Source organism: Poecilia formosa, unplaced genomic scaffold (genome assembly GCF_000485575.1).
Source record: "Poecilia formosa unplaced genomic scaffold, Poecilia_formosa-5.1.2 Scaffold250, whole genome shotgun sequence".
Lineage (NCBI taxonomy): Eukaryota > Metazoa > Chordata > Actinopteri > Cyprinodontiformes > Poeciliidae > Poecilia > Poecilia formosa.
Window position 1 is genome coordinate 939,278 of NW_006800189.1, and position 21,521 is coordinate 960,798.

Sequence of the window (21,521 nt, forward strand, 5' to 3'; positions counted from 1 at the left end):
TGGCAGTAGTTTTACCACATCATACATTTTACTTTTACTTCAGTAATATTATGACTAATGAGGAAAAGTCAGTTGAAAGCATGAAATGAAGACAGAGTTTGAAGGATGAAAGCCCTCACCAGAATGGACTCTCGTTTACTCTCATTATTTGCTCCAAAGGAATATTATCATATTTACATATTATCTCAATTAGTGATCTCACGGCTGTTTTACCAGGAAGTTGGCTGGAAAATCCCACTTCATGGTGACTGTTACAAACATCTTCATTATCCTGACATGACTATGGATTGATTCATCTATTGCATTACCCTTTCTTCACAGAGGCTCATACTGTATTTGCCTAATTAGGGAAAATTGCATTTTATGCACTCTACAAATCTTTCAGTTAGACTTTTTCTGTAGACATCAAAAGTTTTTCAGAGCATCTCACATTTTTTTTTAACTTGAGGCTTTATGAATTACAATTAGCAATCTCTAAATAAATTTATCTTAGGCGTGTTTTAGTTATGGCAGTGAGATGAGCTCTGCTCAGACTGCATAAACATTAGCAATGTAAGAGAAAGCCCGTCTTATTTTTTTTAATTATAACCATTAAATAACACATTTTATGTGCAATAACAACACAGAATTCATATTAATGTTATGTAAAAGAAAAGGGACATTGTTTTCAAAAAGTACACTTCAAGGTTTGGAGACAACTGAAAAATTGTCTTCAAACAGGAGAAAGAAAAGAGGATTAATCAGAGAAGATTCACATCTCAGGAGGAATAATCTGATGACAGGGCTGCCATTAGTCGTGCACAATATAAATATAGACTTTGCAGAACAATGGCAAGCAGAAAGCTATTTTAAAAGAAAGTTATAAAAAGGTTATGGCCAACATGCAGAACACTGCGTATGACGGAAATCTAGCACCACATAAAACCTTGAACACATGGGCCTTATGAACCTGCTGGTGGCAGGATCATGTTCATGGGATGTTTCTGATAAGATGGATGGTAATCGCAGAAGCAAAGCGGATAGCTTCAAAATCAGGGGTTTGCAATCCAGCATGACACTAACCCTAAATATACAGCCTAAATATACAGTACTTATTAGTAATTTCCAAATGTATCATAGGTGAACTTACAGTATGACTAATTTCATGAATAATATTAATTATAGCATTGGAAAAAATCTGCTATTTTCAAGCAGCCATTGTATAGCAGCAGTATTTTTATTTTTTTTTACAATTGTGATTTCGGACATTCCTTTTTGTTGTTTCTCTTGCTAAGCTTGAATCTTTTTGGCTTCTCCACTTATTTTTTAAGGAATTTTCCCTTATAATGACATAATTAAAAACTTGGAAGGAAGCACTTGTTATTGAACTTTTGATATTATCTTAAATGGTTCAGCTTCTCTGCTTTATACTGTCTTCTCAGACTCCTCCAAGCTTTATGAAAGTGGTTAAGTTGCATAAAAAGAGATGTTAGAGATTGTTAGAGAGACTAAAAATGAATGGGCAAAATTAAAAGATGAAGTGCCATTGTTGGATTGATTTAAAAATCTAATTATTGCCTTCATCAGCAATAGACTCTATTACGGGTGTTTAATATCCTCATTACTGTTTCCTTGCCAGTGAAGGCATCTTTTTTCCAGCTTCCTTCATAAAAAAGTGATCACCAATAATGACTCTCGTAACAATGAGCAGCTTCTTACAGGCAAACCCTTTAAAGACTGCGGCTCTCTATTAGAGAACTTGAAATGTGAGCAGAAAGCGGCTCAGTTGTAGCCGGTGCTGGTGGCTGACGTGCTGTGTGTTCCTGAGCAGCTGTCTCCCTGAGATGTTTCTAAGCATTAGAGAACACAGTAGCTGACATGAATCTGACAGGCCAGCTCCAGACTTCTAACAGCTCAACAGCGACAAGATTGCAGCTCTGCTGTTTCATCTGCTCTGGATAAACTGTTCAAGCTTTCCTCACTGATGTCAGAGTTTTAGTCTTCACAGCGGTTCATGCCATGGCAGTTTTCTATGTCATAGAGCTCTGAAGCGTGTGTGGGAGCTCACATGCAGCCTGTCATCACCTGACGGGGGCCCTCTGGCTGTTCAACAGAGACCAGGAGAGACGACACGTTCGTCAGAACCCAGAGGCACAAAACTACCTGCCGGAGGAGATCAAATGATGTCTGTGGTCTTTAGAATCATCTCAAAAAGCAAAAATAGTCCAGATTTTATATTCTGATAACCCCACCTTTTAGCTGCTCGTTTGAAATCACAAGGTGTGTCTTTTACATGTACATGTGTACAACAGGCTATTTAAAATACTGAGTATCAGTGCAGAAATGTTATTTAAAATGAATAAAAAAACAGTGCAAGTATTTGTGTAAAGGCCAGCAGGAGTATAAACACTTTTTTTGGAAGCAGTGTTGGTTATAAAGTCTTACATCTACAGGGAGCAAGGATCTGCAATAGTCCTCTTTTGTGCACCAATGGTGCAGCAGTCTGTCACTGAAGGAGTTCTTCACTTTGGCAACAACTTCATGCATGAGGTGGGAGACAAAAAGGATTTTATTTTAGACAGACTTCTTTTGACCCCCACCACCTGCACAGGGTTGAGAGGTCACCCTAGAACAGAAGCCACCGTTTCCTGTCAGCTGTAGATAAGCTGAGGCTCCAACATACCACATCAGAAAAAATGGTCACTGTCAATATCAATATCAATATTTGACCTAGACAGAAACAGTAGAATTCCATTTTTTGCTGAAATATTTAGCTTAAAGGTACCAGGTCCAGGTCACTCCTTCCCATCAGCAACATTTTCCAAACCATTCTGAGGAATCACAGTGAATTTCCAGTTCAGACGGAATATAGATTACAGCCTCTCCAGCAGGTACTGGGTCTGCCTCAGGGTCTCCTTCCAGCAGGTCATGCATAAAAACATCTAAAGTCTACATTCATTCTGATCAAATGTAGCAGCTAGTTATTTTATGCTTTTTTTTTTGTATCTGAAAGATTCATTCATCTTTCAGCTTGGATTATTCTTCAATATGCCAAACTGGAGCAGATGTTGTATTACTTCTCATAGCCCAAATCTTCTACCCACCTCATGTCCCACCCTAACATCAGTAACTGATGAGGGACCCGTGATGCTTAAACACTACCAGTTCAGAAAGACATTTGAAACCAACATAGAGGGAGCGGTTTCTCTTTGCCCAGTTTAGACTGATGGTCTGAGAGGATCTGACTGTCATCCTCACCACTTCACACTCAGTTCCATCTTTCAGCTTCTGAACATTATTCTAGAGAGGCTACATCTGTGAAGGCAAATGCTAAAATATTCCCCAGAGATCATCTACGCAGTTCCCTTTATTAAGTCATTAAGTTGATATAAAGAGCCCTCTGTGTGACCACAGAATGTTGTATAGTTCCACAATCTGCTGCTGCAGATAGCAGTTACATCAGCAACACCAGACAGACACGAGGATTTGTGGTTATCTCTTGAAAGGATTGGCACGCTAAATGAGAACAATATCCAAAATGTGTTGTCAAAACATACTAAGTGACGTTAACTTGCATGTTATGATTTAAAGTGTTTGAGGTAAAGCTTGTCTTTGTGAATGCAGTGACTCTCGTTGTCTTTGACATCTGCAGTAATAAAACTTTCCTTGGAAAATCCTGCAGGGTCCTTATTTTTTCTACGAATGTTCTAAAAGTCTTCAAACTATTTGTCAAAGAAGGATGTGACAGGAAAGTCATCAACATTTGTGAATATAAAGGAATCCTTGCAGAAATCCATTATCTAATATCAATACGCCCTCCCTTATGTCATCCTGTGCAGCAGCTCGACATTCACAGGGGAACAATCCCTTCCAACCTGTTCAGACAGCATTAAATTGAATGGAGGCTGAATAGTGAAATGAGGCGTTTGGGAGGGAATAAATTTAGCATAAAGCATCTGAGCGTGCACAGCGGAGACAAAAAAAAAATAATTTAATTACCAGTCGCTTTCTTTATTGTGAGTCATGTTGCAGAAAGCATGACTGTGCTATTGATCAATAATGGCTCGTGTTCCCTCCTGCTGCTTCCACTTGCTGGGTAAGTGTGTGTTTAGAAGGGATTAGAATGTTTGTTTGGCACGAGCTAATGAGATTTTAGGGACGGCAAATGAGCGCTTTCATTCCCAAACGATAAGCCTCTATTTTGGGTATCAGCTGAAATGATCAGAATTTCAAACCCCCTGTGGAGGATGCTAAAAACAAAACCTATGTTTGGTTGTGCAGAGAGTTGATGAAAACTGATAGCATTTTGTCTAGTGCAAGATTATTTCTTCAGCTCAACTAAGTAAATAATAATACAAACATTAAATATTAAATCCAGGGTAAATTTTACATATTTTCTTCTCACAATTAAACATCTGATCAGTCAAAACCCCTTTAATATTAAGGAAATGATTGCTCTATATGCTCTCAACTGAGTTGATGGTCTTGCTAGTTGCATGTGTTTACTGGACAGAGTTAGTAGTGAAGCTACTGCAAACTTTCTCTTCTGTTTTTATTTCTATTTATTTTTATTTATTTATTTCTGTTTTTATTTAAGTATTTAAGTATTTATTTATTTCTGTTTTTATTCTATTGCCCTGAACTTCCACATTAAGCTGCATGTCTTTCCTTGAATGATTTGACGCATCAACTTTGTGCACTTCAGCTCTGTCTATAGAAAATCTCCTTAGCTCAATGCATTTGTTTAGTTTGAATAGTTTTATTTTATTCCCTGGTTAAGCCAGTAACAGAGCTATAGGTCCCACTACTTTGATGCTATATTTACTTTTTCCTTCCATAGAAAGTATTTCTGCATTGTCTTATTTGTGTACTCTGGTGTTTTCTGCTTAGAAAGTACTCCAAGTGTGTTTATTTTCTGCTATCCCTAAGACAGATAATTCCTCTTAAGCCTGGTTCAGGTGGAGACTTATTCCTGTTAAAATTAAGTGTTTGCTTTCTACTGTCGCCTGTTTCTTGCCCAGCAGGATTTTCTGCAAACTCAATGACTCAATGTTACTGGAATCTTCCTGAGGTTGTTATTATCCTTTCAGCATAATCTCACTTTTCACAGCTGTTTGCAGAATTAGCAGATGTTTTGCGTCGGATGCCCTTTCTGACGCAACCCTCCTGATTATCCCCAGGAAGTAACTGGAAAGTGGAAACGCAGCCAGCTGTTCTACACCCAAGCCACTCTGTTTGAAATAATTGTTAAAAAATTATATTAAATTGTCAACTGAATTTGATTGTATGTTACTATAACCTGTATTCAATGTGACTGATAAATACAGTTAGAACCAGTTTGTCTCATAAATTGCCTTCAGTTTAATTTTTTTGTGAACTGGAATCATAAAATAAACTGTATTTAAATGACTCCTTATTTAAAACAAACTGGCCCCTCCTGCCAGATACCAGCAGGTCAAAGAAGGTGTGTTTGTAACCATACAATAAATGTTTAATTTTAACTTCACAGTACAAGCAGTTATCAATTATTGATGATGTTTCTTTCACTATTCTGACTTTTAAAAACACTGAGGCTTTAGTAAAGATGTTGTCTCTTACATAACAATTCAAAAAGCACAGGCTGCACATTACTTAAAATTCTGATCCACATCTGTTCCTCTGCTCTCCCTTGAAAAAAATAAATAAATAAGAAATGGTGAAAGCGTGATATCTGCAGAATTACTAAGCAACCTAAAAGATTCACAAATTCTCTTGCGGAGAAAAACTATGTTTTACATAATATAAGAAATGATGCAGGGGCCTTTGCAGGTGTGCACATCAGCATATGCAGATTGTGAGAGAGGAAATTATTCTGCAGATTTTTTCTGAAGAGTTTTTGCTCAAAGGAGAGGTCCTGGGTCTGGAGCCTGGAGACCGCTCTGTGTGCATGTTCGTACCCAGACGAAGTGTCTGGTCTCATTGCAAACCAATCGAGACACCTGCCGGCTACCCCTGCCAAACCCTGATAAAATGGAAAAGAGTGTGTGAGCCTCGGGCAGATACTGCCTTGTAAAGGTCAGGAAGGATTCAAACAGCCATTTCGTCACCCCATTCCAGGTGTTTGTTCTTAACAAAACCAACTTTTACATCCCGGTTTATTAACATGATCAAATAAAAGACATAAAACAGCTCGTTGTGGACTCTGATCATTTTTATTACAAAAAGAAGAGCAGCTCAAGGCAAAGAAACAGATCGAAACAAAAGGCTCCAGAACAGACAGAAAAAAGGCTGCTTGAGCAACTGACCCACAACTACAACATCAGGATTAAAGCACTTCACCATTTATCATGCATGGACATACTCTGCAGAATATACGTGCAAGGGAAAAAAACAAACAAAACAAAAACAAAAGAGAGAGAGAGTCAGAGAAACTCACCTCAGCACAACATTGCAACATCTGCATTTTGCAGTAAAAGGCCACAGCAAACCACGAGAACATCACATTTCATCAAAAGGATCACAGCTCACTTTGTGTCCAACCAGGGACAAGATCAGAGATTTTTAAAGTTTTTTTTCCAGTCATTTTTTTAACAAGTTATATGACATCTGTGAAGAGCAAAGACACTGTTGCAATAAAGTCTCCAGTGTGTTTGCTACCTACGATACTGTAAACAATCTACACTATAAGGCGCACAGTTGAAAAGTTGCCCAAAGGAAGAGCCACAACATTAGTTTGTAAAGGGTTGGATGTGAAAATGCTTCATCATCTTCAACATCAACACTGCAGATCTGGCATACCAACTGTCAATATACCAACTGCAGGCAGTAAAATGCTGTTTAGATTTTTTTTAATGGCCGTCACACACAAATGCATCCACTCATAAACACAGACACACATAAAAATAAATAAATAAATAAAAAATATTAACCCATTTTCTCTCTTTTCCCTAGAACATATTTTAAGTTAGGCACACATTACAGCACAGTAAATGTTTTTTTCTTTTTCTTTTTTACTTCAACACCTCTGTTGGTTGTTTACATCTAAACTCGATGAAACTCTGAAGGGACACATACAGGTTAATTTTTTCTTCCTATCACACACACACATAACAGTAAGTAACTCATTGCTGGCGTCTGACTGTTCAATTCGTTCCAAAGCATTAAAGGGAGCTTTTCAACCAAAAATGTCTTCTTTCTGATTGTGACACCTGCTTTATGACCCTATATATATATATATATATATATATATATATATATTACTTTTATATATCTAATAAAGATATAAGGCAATCAGATTACTCTCAGAATGGATCATATCACACAAAGTCTTCTGGACCTCTTTGCAAATTAAGAAAATACTCTTAAAAAAAATGACCTCAACAACCCAAACAAGTCACACTGCATTTTTCTAAACTACTTTAAACACTGATTGTCTACATTATCCATAAAAATTCTAAGATGTGATCAGATGTAAACACTGCCACCATTTATCTGGCTTGTATATCAAAAAACACTGGACCCTGTGTGAACTGTGAGGAAACACCTTCAGACATGAGACGGAGGAGTGAGGTAGTCCACAAAAGAACGGATGGCGGAGAAAAACGATTGTGAACCATAGAGATGTTCACGAGTTATTTTTTTTTTTCTAAATCAGTCATGTGGGTCAAGTCTGAGCCAAGTCTTAATTTTATAATGACTAAAAGTGAAATTTTCTGACTGGATCCATGGCAACCATCTGCCTAAGACACAGAACTTCTTTAAGTTATGAATTCAAATCATTATCCTTGAACATTTCACATTTTTTCCGCAATATTAAATTCAACATGTTAAAAAAAATGTACTTTGAAAATTCATAGGATAGAGTCTTTCCCCCATTAAAACTATGGATTCATATTTAATTTCAAAGTTGAAAACATTCAGCTGATCTACACTTGATAGGCTACTTTCATCCTAATTACATGAGATAAACGTTGTTTCAGGTAAGTCCTAAACCAAGTCCGAGTCAAGTCTTTAAAGTACAAGTTTAAGTAAAATCCAAAGTCTTTGTTTTAACGATTCAAAGGCAACTTGCCTCTTAGTTTCAGAAATTGAGTCCCTATTTCTAGTGAACCTTTAAGAGTTCTTATTCATCATCTTAGTGTGCGGGTTGACAGATTCGCTTCAAACTATGGATCCGGTGATAACTGAGAACTTTCTTATTTGGCAGAGAGAAGCTGTTAAACTCTTTTCACAACCAATCACTGATCTCATAATCAATTGGAACCTTCGGAGAATTTTTCAGAAAAATGTCAATTTTCCAAGTGAATCAGCAGTCATTCAAACGTAGGGCAGCAGTGCTTTGTAAGTATCAATCCAGTCTAATTTTGTTTGGGCTCCTCAGACAATGCGGTAATCAAAGGTGTCCTTTTCAGTGTGGTCTGTCCAGTTGGATGAGGGCATGCTGCGGTAAGGATCGAGCAGGATGCGGAAGCAACGTACGATGAGCAGTGCCAGGAAGATGAAGAGCAGCAGCACAAAGACAAAGGCAGCCTTCTGCTCCAACGTCAGGTAGGAGGGGACATGGTGGCCACCTCCCGACGAGGACAGCGTGCTGCTGAAGAGGCCCTCGGCCATCCTGGGCACATCCATGCTTGACCGTCTCGGCTCCAGCGCTTTGTCGTTTGTTGAAAGATTTCTGAGTGAAATTTGAGCTCAACGGGTTAAAACCTGTGAGAAAACCCAAATGGATAGGTTAGAGATTCTGTCCCTGGAAATTTGACAGCTGAACAAGTAAAACCAGAAAAAAAGAAGCAAAAATAAGCTCCCAGACTTTACAAATGGACATAAAGAGTCTCAGGCCAGAATGAATTTGCTCCTGGATGAGTCTATTTTTGGAACTCCAGCCACAAAGCCTAATCAGTGAATAACAACAACTCAGCATAAAAATCTAAATAGCTCTGGGGGTTTGAATTGTCAATGTGGAGTTTTAGTTATGCAACATTTATTGGAGGCAATGTGGTCTGGAGGTAGATAAGTCACTGGCATCATTATGCAGCTTGATATTGTGAACGTTTTCCGCCCTGTCCTCTGTGAGTTACTCTGATATGCAGCATATCTGCAGCAGCAATTTAAATTCGGGAGAAACATTTATTTTTGAGCATAGGCAGGTATGAGGAAAAATGAATTTCTCCCCAGACAAGGTTGCATCAATGAAGCATGATTCCAGATAGGTTTACAGCAGGAGGATGAAGGACAGATTACCAAGCAGATGCAGTGAACAGTTGCAGAGTCAAATACTGCAAACCTAATATAGATATATAAATCTTTAATGGGTTTTGGCTCATTTACTGCAACTTTTATCACAAAACTTGACTTTGGGCTACCATACTAATGTTTGTTTAGTAGCAGTGCCTCTTTCTCTGCCTTTACTGATGAAATAATGACATTTTGCTTTAACTTTAGATTTATTTTGTAGACAAAAAAAAAAAAAAAAAAAATCCTGAAAAATCTGTTTTTCCATCATTTTCAAAAATGGGGATAAAAAGCCATGACCATCTCGAACAACAAGTAGTTATGTTTATGGAACTATATAAAACATGTTTAAATGTAATTATATTAATGTTATGAACAGTGACATGTTGTGATCCATACAAATAATCAATAATTTTTTAAGATTAAAAAAAATGAAAACATTTCAAGAAAGCAGGCCAAAAATAATGACTCTGAACATCAAATGTATCTCCAATTATAGAATGACTCATATGTGATAAGGTTGATAGTTGAAGGAAATGTTTAATTGGATTATATATCCTAGTAAGCTTGATTAGTTTAAAGAATGACACACATATGTAAGGGAGAAAAACTGCAGTGAAAAAAAACATCACCTTCCTGAATAACTGTATTATTCAGTCACTTATGTGGCTATTGACAGAATAATGTCAATAACCAGTTTAAAAACTGAGTTAACATTTAACTCGGTTTTTGCAAAGAGGAGTTAAATGTTATTAACCACATAAAGGGAGGTTTACAGCCACTTTTTCTGAATTAAGAAATAACTTAAAAAGACTGTATGACAACATAAAGTTGGTTAAAATATTTCAAAAAGCAAGCCATGCCCTGATCTAAGGACAGTTTAATATTACTCCAACTTCAGGGGTCACTTGACTCAGTTTGAAGGCATCATAAATGTCTTTGAATGTTTATGATGAATGTTCAAAGGCGAAAACCACGACTAACAAGAACATGAAGGCTGGGTTCACAATGAGCAACAAGAAATCTTGATGAAGTCCAAGACTTTTAGGAAAGTATTCTGTTGGTTACTTTTTGGGAGGTGAGTAACCTTTGTGGAAGGTCACCCACCTTCCAAAAATTTAGGTCCGTTCAGGAAAAGGACCTAAACAGGTTAACAATCAGGTGATAATTTGATGCTTCAGAACCTACACAAAGTCCCACAGTAGAACCATGATTTCTGCTCTGTATCAAAATATTCTGAAGGAAATTCAATTTATTACTTTAAGTTCAAGCAGCAGGACAAAGGTCTGCAACACACAGTAAGTCCACTTCTAAATGATAAAAACACAAACTGAGTGGTTATAATAAGTTAAAATCTGGACTTAAATCCTCTTGAGATGTTGTGGCATTAAACAGAAACTTAATACTTCAACCTATGTTGCTCATTTAAAACAATTCAGTAATGGCAATTGGGCCAAAGGTTCTGTAAAGGGATGTGAAAGATTCATAAACACTTAAAAACTGTTTTAGCTGCCAAGGATAACACAACCTGTGTTTAGGTTTCGGGTGGATTTACTTTTCACATTGGAATTTTTTGGATAATGTTTTATCTAAATAAATAAAATGTTTTATTCAGGTCATTTGTGATTGATTTTAAATTTTTTTAAGATATGAAAATGAAAGTGAGTGAAAACTTCAACATTTATATTTGTGGTTAGTACAACATTTGCCATGTTAAAACTCTAGTTCTTTATCATAGTTATAGAAAGAAACCAGTTCTGCATTGTATGGAAGTGTTATCCTTTCTCTCTTACAGCCGTGACATTTTAGAAGTTCAAGCTGTTTTTCACTCTGAGGAACTGCTCACTTGGTTTCATCACTGCAAATCCTCTGTTCTTATCCAAACTGAGACGGCTCTGACTGCTCCTGGGCTCATACGCCCAATCACGAGCACTTCAAACAAGTCCAATGAAAAAAAATAAATTATCCCTTTAAGCCTCTTCTGCATCAGTTACAGATTTAAATGAAGGGGTACATCCATCATTTATATTGTTACATAACCACCGACCCAGACTGTATTTGACTGCTAATCAGAAGATAGACATGGGTAAAGAAAAATTACTGATTTCACCGTAATACAACTTTAAATTAGATATGAATTAATATAGCGGATGTAAGGTTGCTTGTATTTTGTTTTTGAAGACCACAGAGGATGATTTCTACTGAATATTAAAAGTAATGCATTTGTGAGTCATTTTTGCATTAGTTTAACTTTACACCTGGAGGTTATGTAGATTTTTTTATATTTAGTCAATGTGAATAATAATGTAGAATCACTTTTTATGTGGTTAGATTATGTATACTGCTACTGACCTTGAAGCCTAGAAGTGGGTGTAACGGCAAGCGCAACATTTCTTTTCTCCTAGTGATTTTGGCAGGCGGCTGTGTGAATCATTTGTTCAAACAGCATGGGGTCAAACAAAAACTTTGACGAGAAGACAGCTGTTTTCCTTTTCTATGGGCGATGCGGGGTAATTCAATCAATTTTAAAACAGTAAGTGGCTCCATTTGATGCTGTTTCTCTATCTGAGAAAATGGCCCGGGAGAGAAAATGTTGCTGAAAACAGAATTTATCTGTAAAGCAAGAGAATCTGTAAACACTGTTTATTAAAACCTTGTAAGGGAATACCCAAATATATAAGTTTTATTATTATTATTATTATTTATTGCTTATTATCTAGTATCTGACTGGTAAATTATGATAATGATAAACAATTTTGTTTGTTTAATTTTTTGGTAGTTCTTTATAGAAAGAGGTATTATGTAAAATAATTTTTCTTAGCTGTATGATTGATATGATAGAATTTTGTTACCTAAACTTTGATTCTTTCATGCATGTTTGAGAATTTGTTTTGAATCTGTGGTGGTAGGAAGCCTAAACACTTGTCATACCACCTAATTACACAAAGCTCCTCCAGACTAGTGGCAGCAGCAATTAGCAAACAGCTGGTGAAACTGTGCATCTGCTGAACTCATTTAGAAACTTTTTCTCAGTTCAACTCAGAATGATTGTAAATGACATAATGGAAAGGCAAAGTTGTGAAGACGTACGAAGGCAGAGTGTCGGAAAGAACAAGAGCCTCTTAAAGTGACACAAGCTAATGTCAAGGCATCAGATTGTGAAGTTGCAGAGCTCAAAGCTGAGCTATAAAGGATTCAGTTGAGGTGTTTCAGGATTGTAAGAATAAAATGACAATAAAATGTTTTTGGTTGGGTTTAATTATATAGTGTGACATCCTTAGATCTTTTTCTCCTCCATGTCGTTTTGAGATATGTCATGCCAGTATAGATGTTTCTGGGTAACGTTTACATAACCAAAATTCCCATCTTTTTTCCCCTTTTTTTATTTTAGGTTGTGTCCTTTGGACATGCTTCAGTAAGCATGAAGAGCTGTCTCAGACACTGACAATCACTTGGGAGAAGCGCTGAATGTGTTATGAGACAACTCAAAGTGACAAGAGGAGCTGTCTCCTCCTGCCTTAGCGGGGGGGGGGTGAAGGTGATGGTGATGGTTGCAACTCACAAGAGAGACACAGATTGAGAAAATCCCAGCCCTGCCTCACTGATCAGCAGCCTGTAATCCATCACACTTAAAGCTCAAAAATGATATTGGACTACAGAGATTCATTGCTGTCACTGAGGAAAAAATGGTGAGTAACAAGGTAGTTTTCCATTCGCCAGTTGGTATTCCATCAGTGTTTACTGTCATATTATCATCGGTTTGTCCTCCAATGACACAGACAGGTTACAGAGTATTATCACTTTAGGCCAGAAACCAGTCAGCTATTTGTTACAAGGTTATGTAATTCACTTCAAAGCCTTGCAGCATTTATTTGATCAGTGACTCCATGACTAAGTACTTCGAGTTTGGGATCATTTCTTGACGGCATTTTTTTGGGGGTAAACAAATGGTTAAGCTCCCAGTGACAATTCAAAAAAGAGAGAAAACGTCTGAAAAGGGGAGCGTTATCTGTCTCTGCTCATCAGCAAATGCTTCATGTGACTATTTTCCAAAATAGTCACAGGATGAAAGAGATTCAAATACACTATATGTCAGGTTTTCGAAACAATTCACCAAGATGAGTTATTTTAGTTCAATAGCAAATCAAGGACTGGTAAAAATGTTAGTCTAGACTCAATGTGACAGAAATACGGAGCTAAATTTAGAAAAACAAGCAGGTTATTTTTGGAATCTTGATGTAAGCTGCAGGCGCTGTCTGTGTTTGCCATAAATAAGGTTATAAAGAATTCAAAAGGCGTTTGTGTAGGGGGAAACGAAAAGGATAATAGAATCACTAAGCTTTGAGAAAAGTCATTTCTGTTTGTCTTTTATCATTAATCTACTAAAAAAAATGAACAGACATGGTATATTAATTTTTAATAATATACTAAAATTACAATTTTATTCTCAGTAGACTTTGCATTTATACATTGCGATGCTGATTTAAAGCATTTATGCATATTGTTTTATATTATATTTATAAAAGAATAGGCTAATTTCATTCAAATGGCTGCGTGTCTTGTTTTATTGGTTTTTTATTTTTTGTTTTTTGTCAAAAAATGCAAAGACAAATATGAACACATAGAATGACTTAACGGGACACCAATAATAGCCAAAAATAAAAGTAACAAACGTTTTCATACTAATGGGGTCTAATTTGCTGTTAAAACATCTAAATTTAAGGAACATAAGTGTGATAATAGGTAGACACACCCACCGATTTACTGATTCAGCGCAGAAATCTCCAAGAATCTCAGCATAGTGATGTCGCCATTTAAATATTGCCAAAAATGCTCTTTATTTATCTACGAGCATGTTGTAATAATCCAGCTGTAAAATATTAAACCACCTTCGGCTTCAGCAGAGCGGGGCTCCTCGCTCTGCACGTGCATGCAATTAGAAACGTGTCCAAATTCCGTTTCTTTTCCTGCCACCGGTAAACCTGCCACACTTTAAATCTGCTATTTTTTGGTGATAAACCGCGTTGAAATGCCTCCAGTATCAGTAGAAGCTGTAGGAGATGCAGGAGAAAGTGACCGAGTCCAAACACTAACCTGTTGTTATCAGGGGAGCTCCACAGTCTCCGTCAGCGGCAGGTCTCCATTCCGGTGGATGCGACGGTATCCTTCAGCTTCCTTCACCTAAACAAGAGGCAGTAGCGAGCAGATGCGTCCCGGCTGACCGCGGGGCTCCTCAGTTCATGGCAGAAAACAAAGCCCGACTCTGGGTATGTTTTTATTTTTCTGTCTATGCTGACTGAGCCCGGCAGACCTCACCCTTCACTGCTCCGCGATGTTTTTTTTGTGTTTTTTTTCACGCCCCTCTCTCTCCTGACGCGCCGCTCATCGCCACAGTAACATGGTCACGGAAGTACCCTGTCGCTACTGGAAACCTGTTGCCATAGCAATCCTCCAGGTAGGGTATGGATGTTGCAAGTGGATAAGTTAAAGGTGTGGTCATGGTTAAACTCAATGGGAGATGTATGATATTGTGCAGTTCCACACACATACATTAACACAGATGTGTAAAAAAAAAATAGATGCATTACTATGCTACTACAGTAGTAAAAGCTCACACAAGAAATTAGACAGTTTCATCCTTCTGTTATCTACACGTACTTACTCTTGGAGCATAAGGGTGCCCATATCCAGCAATCATTGGCTGAGAGGTGGGTTACACCCAGACACACATGTAGCAGTCGTGTTTATGGACTATTAGAGGAAGTACCCGGGGTCTCTACCCGGAGGAGAGACCCCATAAATGCACAAGGAAAACATGCAGATTCTGAGCAGAAAAAAAACAGGTCAGGATCTGAACCCTGGACTTTCTTGCTGCCAGGCAGCAGTCCTACCAACTCACTGTGCCTAAACATTTCCAACCAACATTTTGATTTCATTTATTCAGTGGCAAAAATTTCTCATCCCCAGACCCACTTAAATGTTTTCATTACTCTTCTCAATAGTCAATGGAAACATCTTGACTGGTCTACAATATCAAACCACTTTAGGAATTGCTGACCAGGTTTTTACATATTTTTACTGTTATTTTGGTGATGAGCACTAAGTATTTAAGGTTGGAAGGCCACCTTGACATCATCCCAGTATTCAGCTCCCTCTGGCATTCTTTCAATATTTTTCTTTTAGCAGGCTTGAGTGTATAGGAACTAATTATTTCTCCATGACTTTATGTTTTCCTGGAATGTAAATATCCCCATAAATTAACAAAGTAACCACTAGAGCTAACTTATCCCTACATTCAGTTAGAGAAATTACAAAGATTAAAACAACTGAAACCAAAAACAAGTTAATGTTGCAGCTACACTTTGAGGATGCTGGTACAAAAGGTTAAAAATAATCTCCAAAGCAACTGCAATTTTAAATGTTCTGTTTTATTTTTTTTTCTAAAACAGATAAGTGAAACTAAGTAAACGAGGTTACCTTCTGAATATGCTGTTGGAACTATAGATTTATGTGTAGCACCTTGTAATTTATAATAGAATATGCTTTAGCTTTTCTCTACCTTGTTTTTTTTTTTTAGCTGTATGAGCAATTGCTGGAGGAGCTTGGAGAACAATAATTGCATGGATAAAGCTGCAACCCTAGCAACAAGACTAGGCAACCAAAAAAAGAGCGAAACGAGAACATGCTATGCTCAATGTGACCTGCCTGACCTGAAAAGAGGCAGGATTGCAGAACACATGGAAAACCTATTGTGCACAGTCACTAGACTCTCACTGATGCGTCACCATCCTCAGACGATTTTATCAAATTTGCTGACAACTTCACCATATTGTGGTGTCTGTACTGGCATTAGAGCCCAGTAGAATGTTATTTTACACCAGAGGATCACACAACATGAGCACAACGCTTTTCAGAAATAGAAAAAATCCACTCACTGAATTGGGCATTATTATTTTCACAATCATGAGGAAATAGATTTGATAGCTGTAAAGAACATCCTCACGGACTGAAAAACTGACGTCTCTGCTGAAGGAACATTGGTTTGGTAGTAAGTAATTGGCAATTATAATGCAACATCCTGATCTAACAGTAATTATCAGTGTAATGATTGTCACAGATAAAAAAGTTTATTTAAAAAAAATAATAAGTGTGCTCTTAAAGTTAGATAACTAACGTTTTTAGAGTTATCCTCTTATTCAGTGGTAGTGCTTAATGGAAAAAATGTCAGGATTTAGGTTTTTCTGAGTTCTCTGTATGCTTAGTTTAGGTTTCTCTGTGTCTTATTTTGATCCTGTTCCCTGTGAGTCCTGTCTCCTCCCTAATTGTTTCTCAGGTGTGTCTAGTTCCCTAATTACTCCCTGTGTATTTAAGCCCACCTGTTGTCTCTGTCTTTTGTCAGATCCTTGTCATTTGTAAGTTGTCATTGTTGCACACAGTTGTACTGAGAAGTCCTGTGCCGACTCAGCTCTCGTCTTCAGTCTTTAGTTTTCAGTTGCTACTGGTATTTAGTTGCTGCTAAGTTTTCTGCCAGATAAGCAGGGCCTGTACAGGATAACATTTTGAATGCTCTTTTTAAAAATCCACCAAGGACCCTAAGGTTCTGCTATCACAACAATACAATACATACTATTCCTAACAGACTTGGGGAGCTCTTACACGTTAAGTTGAATGAATTGCCAAAAAAAAAAAAAAAAAAAAAAACACCCTGAAATGACAAGATCTTTCTGTGTACATTTCAAATCTATTGCTACATAAAATTAGCCTCTACATACATTTTGGAGGTTGGGAGGAGTTAGTCTGTGTCTTGCTTACAAGAACAAAGAAAAGAAAGGAAAGATAAAAAAGTATTTGAGTTTTGTTTTAACTCAGCTGCGCCCCACTGATGGGCACAGAAAGCGCTGAGACCTTGGAGGAAGCGTTGGTCCATGAAGTGCAGACTAACCGTGATGTGGAGTTTGGAAAAAAGTTTGAGGTTATAATATTCAGGAATCCACTGTCAGTGTTCAGCAGCGGTACTGTATCTCCACCTGGTGGACTTAATGAAGAACTACATGTGGGCACACTTGATTTAATGTTTATACTGAAATCACCTTGGCATTTATCGCAACTGACTGGCTAGTATTAATGTTAATTCAAGCTTAATATTTTAAGGAGTAATTTAATGGGGAATAGTTTAATCAGAAGTTGATGATGAATAATATTCAAATACACTTCAATAAACCTTAAAATTCCACATTAATCACTTTACACAGAACCTACAGTTATTCATCGGCTCATCTGACACTCACTAAGTGAAACACATCTATTTTTCTTTATGTAGTGAAAACAGAACACAAACAAAAACTGAGGAAATATTTGATTATTTCTTGGCCTAAAATTACAGTGGAATATTTCTAGCCATAATGTTAGTTGATGTAACAACTTTAAGCATAAGTTGGACAACTGTTTTTTTTGTTGTTTTTTTACAGATGATGTATTAAGCTACGTGAATAGTTAGCTTGTTGTGTAGATATCACATTAATATCAAAGTTGAAATAATGATAATTGCAAAAATGTCAGATCTCCTAATTCAATTTAAAAGTAAAAACTGAATGTTGTCTTGTTTCCTTACCATAGTCACCGTTTGTTCTGTGAAAGGTTGCAGTGATATGCTAATTATTCTACATCACTAAGGGAGTCCAAAATGCAAACTGATTAATCAGAATGTATTAATTTATTCAGTGTTTTTCCCAAACAAACAATGCCATCTCTGATGCAAATACAAAGACTTGATGTTTAAATTTTAACTATGATGTTATTATATCTATTATCATATCAAAGTTTCTAGTAATTTACTCCACACCTTCAAAGGTGACCTTGAATGTTTTGGCTGCTCTAGTTAAATTTAGTCAATTCATTTACTAAAACAAGTCGTTTTTCTTGAGTGTTAGAGATAGTTTAGATAAAACTTTTTGTCTCAGAAAGTTTATTTCAGTTTAACTTTGCCTTTGTGCTCAAAACCTTCTAGATGTGGGATGTTTTATCTTTAATTCAATGACTTCCCAGCCCTATCACAAAGGAATTAATTATGTTAACTGTTAAAAAATAATTGTTGGCTTGGCAGGCATGCTACTAATCGTGGTTGTTGCCTTTTTTTTCTCTGTTTATTGAAAATTTCTCTCACTTTGTTGATAAGAACACTTGATTTTTAAAAGACTGAGTTAGAAATAAATTATATATATTCATATGTGTATATACTAGCTAGGATTAGGCATAAGAATATGACCACTCACTTAACAGATTCATTTCTGTGCTTCTAAAGTAATTATTTATCTTTCTGGTTTGTGGCAGGATGTGCTATTCTGTTAAAATAGGGTGCAGCCTTCAGGGAATAAGATTTGTGTGAAAGGATGAACATGATCTTCAGCAATAATTAGGTAGGTGGTACATGTCAAAGGGACACCTACATGAATGTTTCCAAGAAGAACATTGCCCAAGGTATTACACTGCCTCCCCTTCACTTTCTCCCTATACTGCATCCTACAGTCATGTGTTTCTAAGCAACGGATCATCCATATGATGTAGAGGAAAACATAATTTATTAGATCAGGTCATCTTTTTCCACAGGTCCATGCTCCGGTTCTGATGCTTGGACGGCCATTGTTGTAACTTTCAGCCATGAACAGGGCTGATCTGGGGCTGTCCAACCTCCGAGGCATTGAACTGTGATACACTGTGTATGCCTGTTTGGTGCATGTAATATATTACCGTATTTTCCGCACTATACGGCGCACCTAAAAACCTTTAATTTCCTCAAAAGCCGACAGTGCGCCTTATAATCCGGTGCGTCTTATGGACCAATATTGAGCCACAACAGGTCTAGCAACTACGGTCAGCAGCCCCCGGACTTCATTTTCACCGTAGAAGAAGAGGCGTGCGGTGCATGCTGGGATAGTTGTCAGAACGCTGGCTTGTAATCTATTAATAAAGTTTTACTGACCTATCTACCTACCCAGAATCAGGTCGTCTGCTGGTCATTTAGCACCATGTTCTCCACGAACATGCTGTGTGCGAACAGAGAAGGGTGACCATCGTCCGGCCACGGCCCGGCCCAGTCGCTTATCGGAGTCGGACTGTTTTGTTGACATTCCGTTTAGTGCAGCTCCATCTAGTGGATGCATAATGTAACTTCAGCCTCTACTGTAGCATCTATTCTATGCGCCTTATAATGCGGTGCGCCTTATATATGAAAAAAGTTTTAAAATAGGCCATTCATTGAAGGTGCGCCTTATAATCCGGTGTGCCTTATAGTGCGGAAAATACGGTACTCATAATCAGGTTGAAACAGTAATGAGAAGTTGTTCAGGTTACAGAGCAACTTCCACCCCATCAGAAAACATCAGAATAACATCATACAAAAAAAAAAAGAAAGAAAAAGAAACAGTGAGTGAAGCGCCAAAACTTTCAGGCAAAAAACTGTGGAGCCTTCAGTTGGAAGCTGCTCATTCAATCCTTCCCAGAAGCTCAGTTCTGGGAGTTATCCTTTTATTTTGTAAATTGTACCTGGCTTGTGTCTACCTGGCTGAGGATCATTTTGACACAGGTACTGATCCGCTCTGCCTGGGGGTGCCAAATGTCAACCCGAGCCACATCTGATGCTGTGGCACCGACTCAGAGCAACTAGAAAATAAAATACGTTTTATCTGTGGCGTACACCTGCAGTTTCAGTTTCAGATTCTGTTGTCAGGGCTAAAACTTCAAACTTTCTCTTAACGGTTGACTGATATTACTTAAGTCTTAAAACTTTGAATACGTGACTCAAAAAAATCAGTAGTTCATGACATGGACGATATGAATCATTTTCTAGGGAAGTGCAGCCAAGGGCATGGCATGAGTACTCAAACAGAAATATTGATCAGCTCCCCCATAGGCATTTATTTATGTGCATGTATATCTGAGAAGAGAACACTTTGTTTGTGTTTGTATTGCAATAAAATGTGGTCTTACTACACAGGTGACCAACAATAAATTATCTGATTCGAACGTTCACATTTGGTATCAAATTAAAGGATTCGAACAGTTTATTTAATAAATCTCGAGTGTATTTAATCATTTCTATATTAAAATACTTAACTTTGCCAAAACTGGGCTTGATAGTTTTAAACCTCACAAATATTTTAGCACTGTCAACTTAGGTTGGGATTAAAGTGAAAAGCACAATCCTTGTTATATACATTATTTGCTATATTGTCAAAAAAAAATATTTCTTCCATTTGTTTTGCGTACATGGCTTATTATATTTTAATATAAATTTCAGCACTGTTTTGAACATAAGTAAAAATTTTATGTATTTTCATATTTTTTCTATTTTATTTTTTTGCTTATTAACAAGATAATAAAATTGAATTAAAAATGTATTGATGTTAAATATGACTCAAATCAGTTTGATTTGTACATGGTTGCATTTCTTCAGTTGTATACTTTATATGACTATTTGTCAATTATTATTATCCCATTTATTTTTATTGAGTTTTGTTTGCATGCTTGTATCTGATCTTCTGCATAAATACATTTTATTACAATTCCTTTAATAATGTCTAACTGACTTTTGATGTGAATTGATAGATCAAGAAATGAAGAGCTTTTTTTTCTTAAACCAAGAATTTTACAACATTGCATGCAAACCTTGTCTGATTCACCGGGGCTCCACACGAACCAATCTACATGTTTTGCAGGGGGACGAGTGACACAGATGGATACTTACATGCAACCATAAGCAAGCTCTCAGGCTCAGAATGAGGCAGACAGACGGTTTTGACAGACTCCCTCTTGTGTTTCCGGGAAGCTGGATTCCCGTGAGATTTAGCGGATTTGAATCCTGACAGAATCTTCTCAGGCTTAGAGCTTCTTATTGTGGCCAAAACACAACAGATGAAGCTAATCAACCTCCTATGCTAGCTCCAGGATTAGTTTCAAAGTATGAGAGGTCAGAAATGGTTTCCATGCTAACTGCTTAAGAACAGCAGCTCATTTGTTGCTTGAAAGCACTGCAAATGACACTGAAGGCTTTTACTCACATTTGACTTTGCTCTCCAGAGGATAAGATTTTACCAACTGTTTCCATTTAGTTAGTAAAATACAGAGATAGACAGATGGCTAATTCAATAACCTGCCAAGGATATTTTCAAAGTGTCTGTCTTTATCCAGACAGCTTCCATAGACGACTACGTCCTACAGTGACAAACCATCTGGCGAATAAACTTCGACAGCTTCAGTCTAAAAACAGAATGCAGTCAAACAGCTCAAACAGTGTGGCTGCAACACAGATGAGTGTACCTGAAGGCATGCAGCCT

General features: G+C 37.2%; 1 protein-coding gene across 1 annotated transcript; it reads right to left on the reverse strand.

Moving 5' to 3' along the window:
* Positions 1–6,154: 6,154 nt before the first annotated feature.
* LOC103150326 (cortexin-3-like) lies at positions 6,155–14,638 on the reverse strand. The gene is made up of 2 exons (XM_007569899.2): positions 14,284–14,638; positions 6,155–8,664 (listed from the first exon to the last, which is right to left on the reverse strand). Exon 2 carries the CDS (start codon positions 8,584–8,586, stop codon positions 8,335–8,337), a length of 252 nt encoding a protein of 83 aa, XP_007569961.1. The 5' UTR covers positions 8,587–8,664; positions 14,284–14,638; the 3' UTR covers positions 6,155–8,334.
* Positions 14,639–21,521: the final 6,883 nt, after the last annotated feature.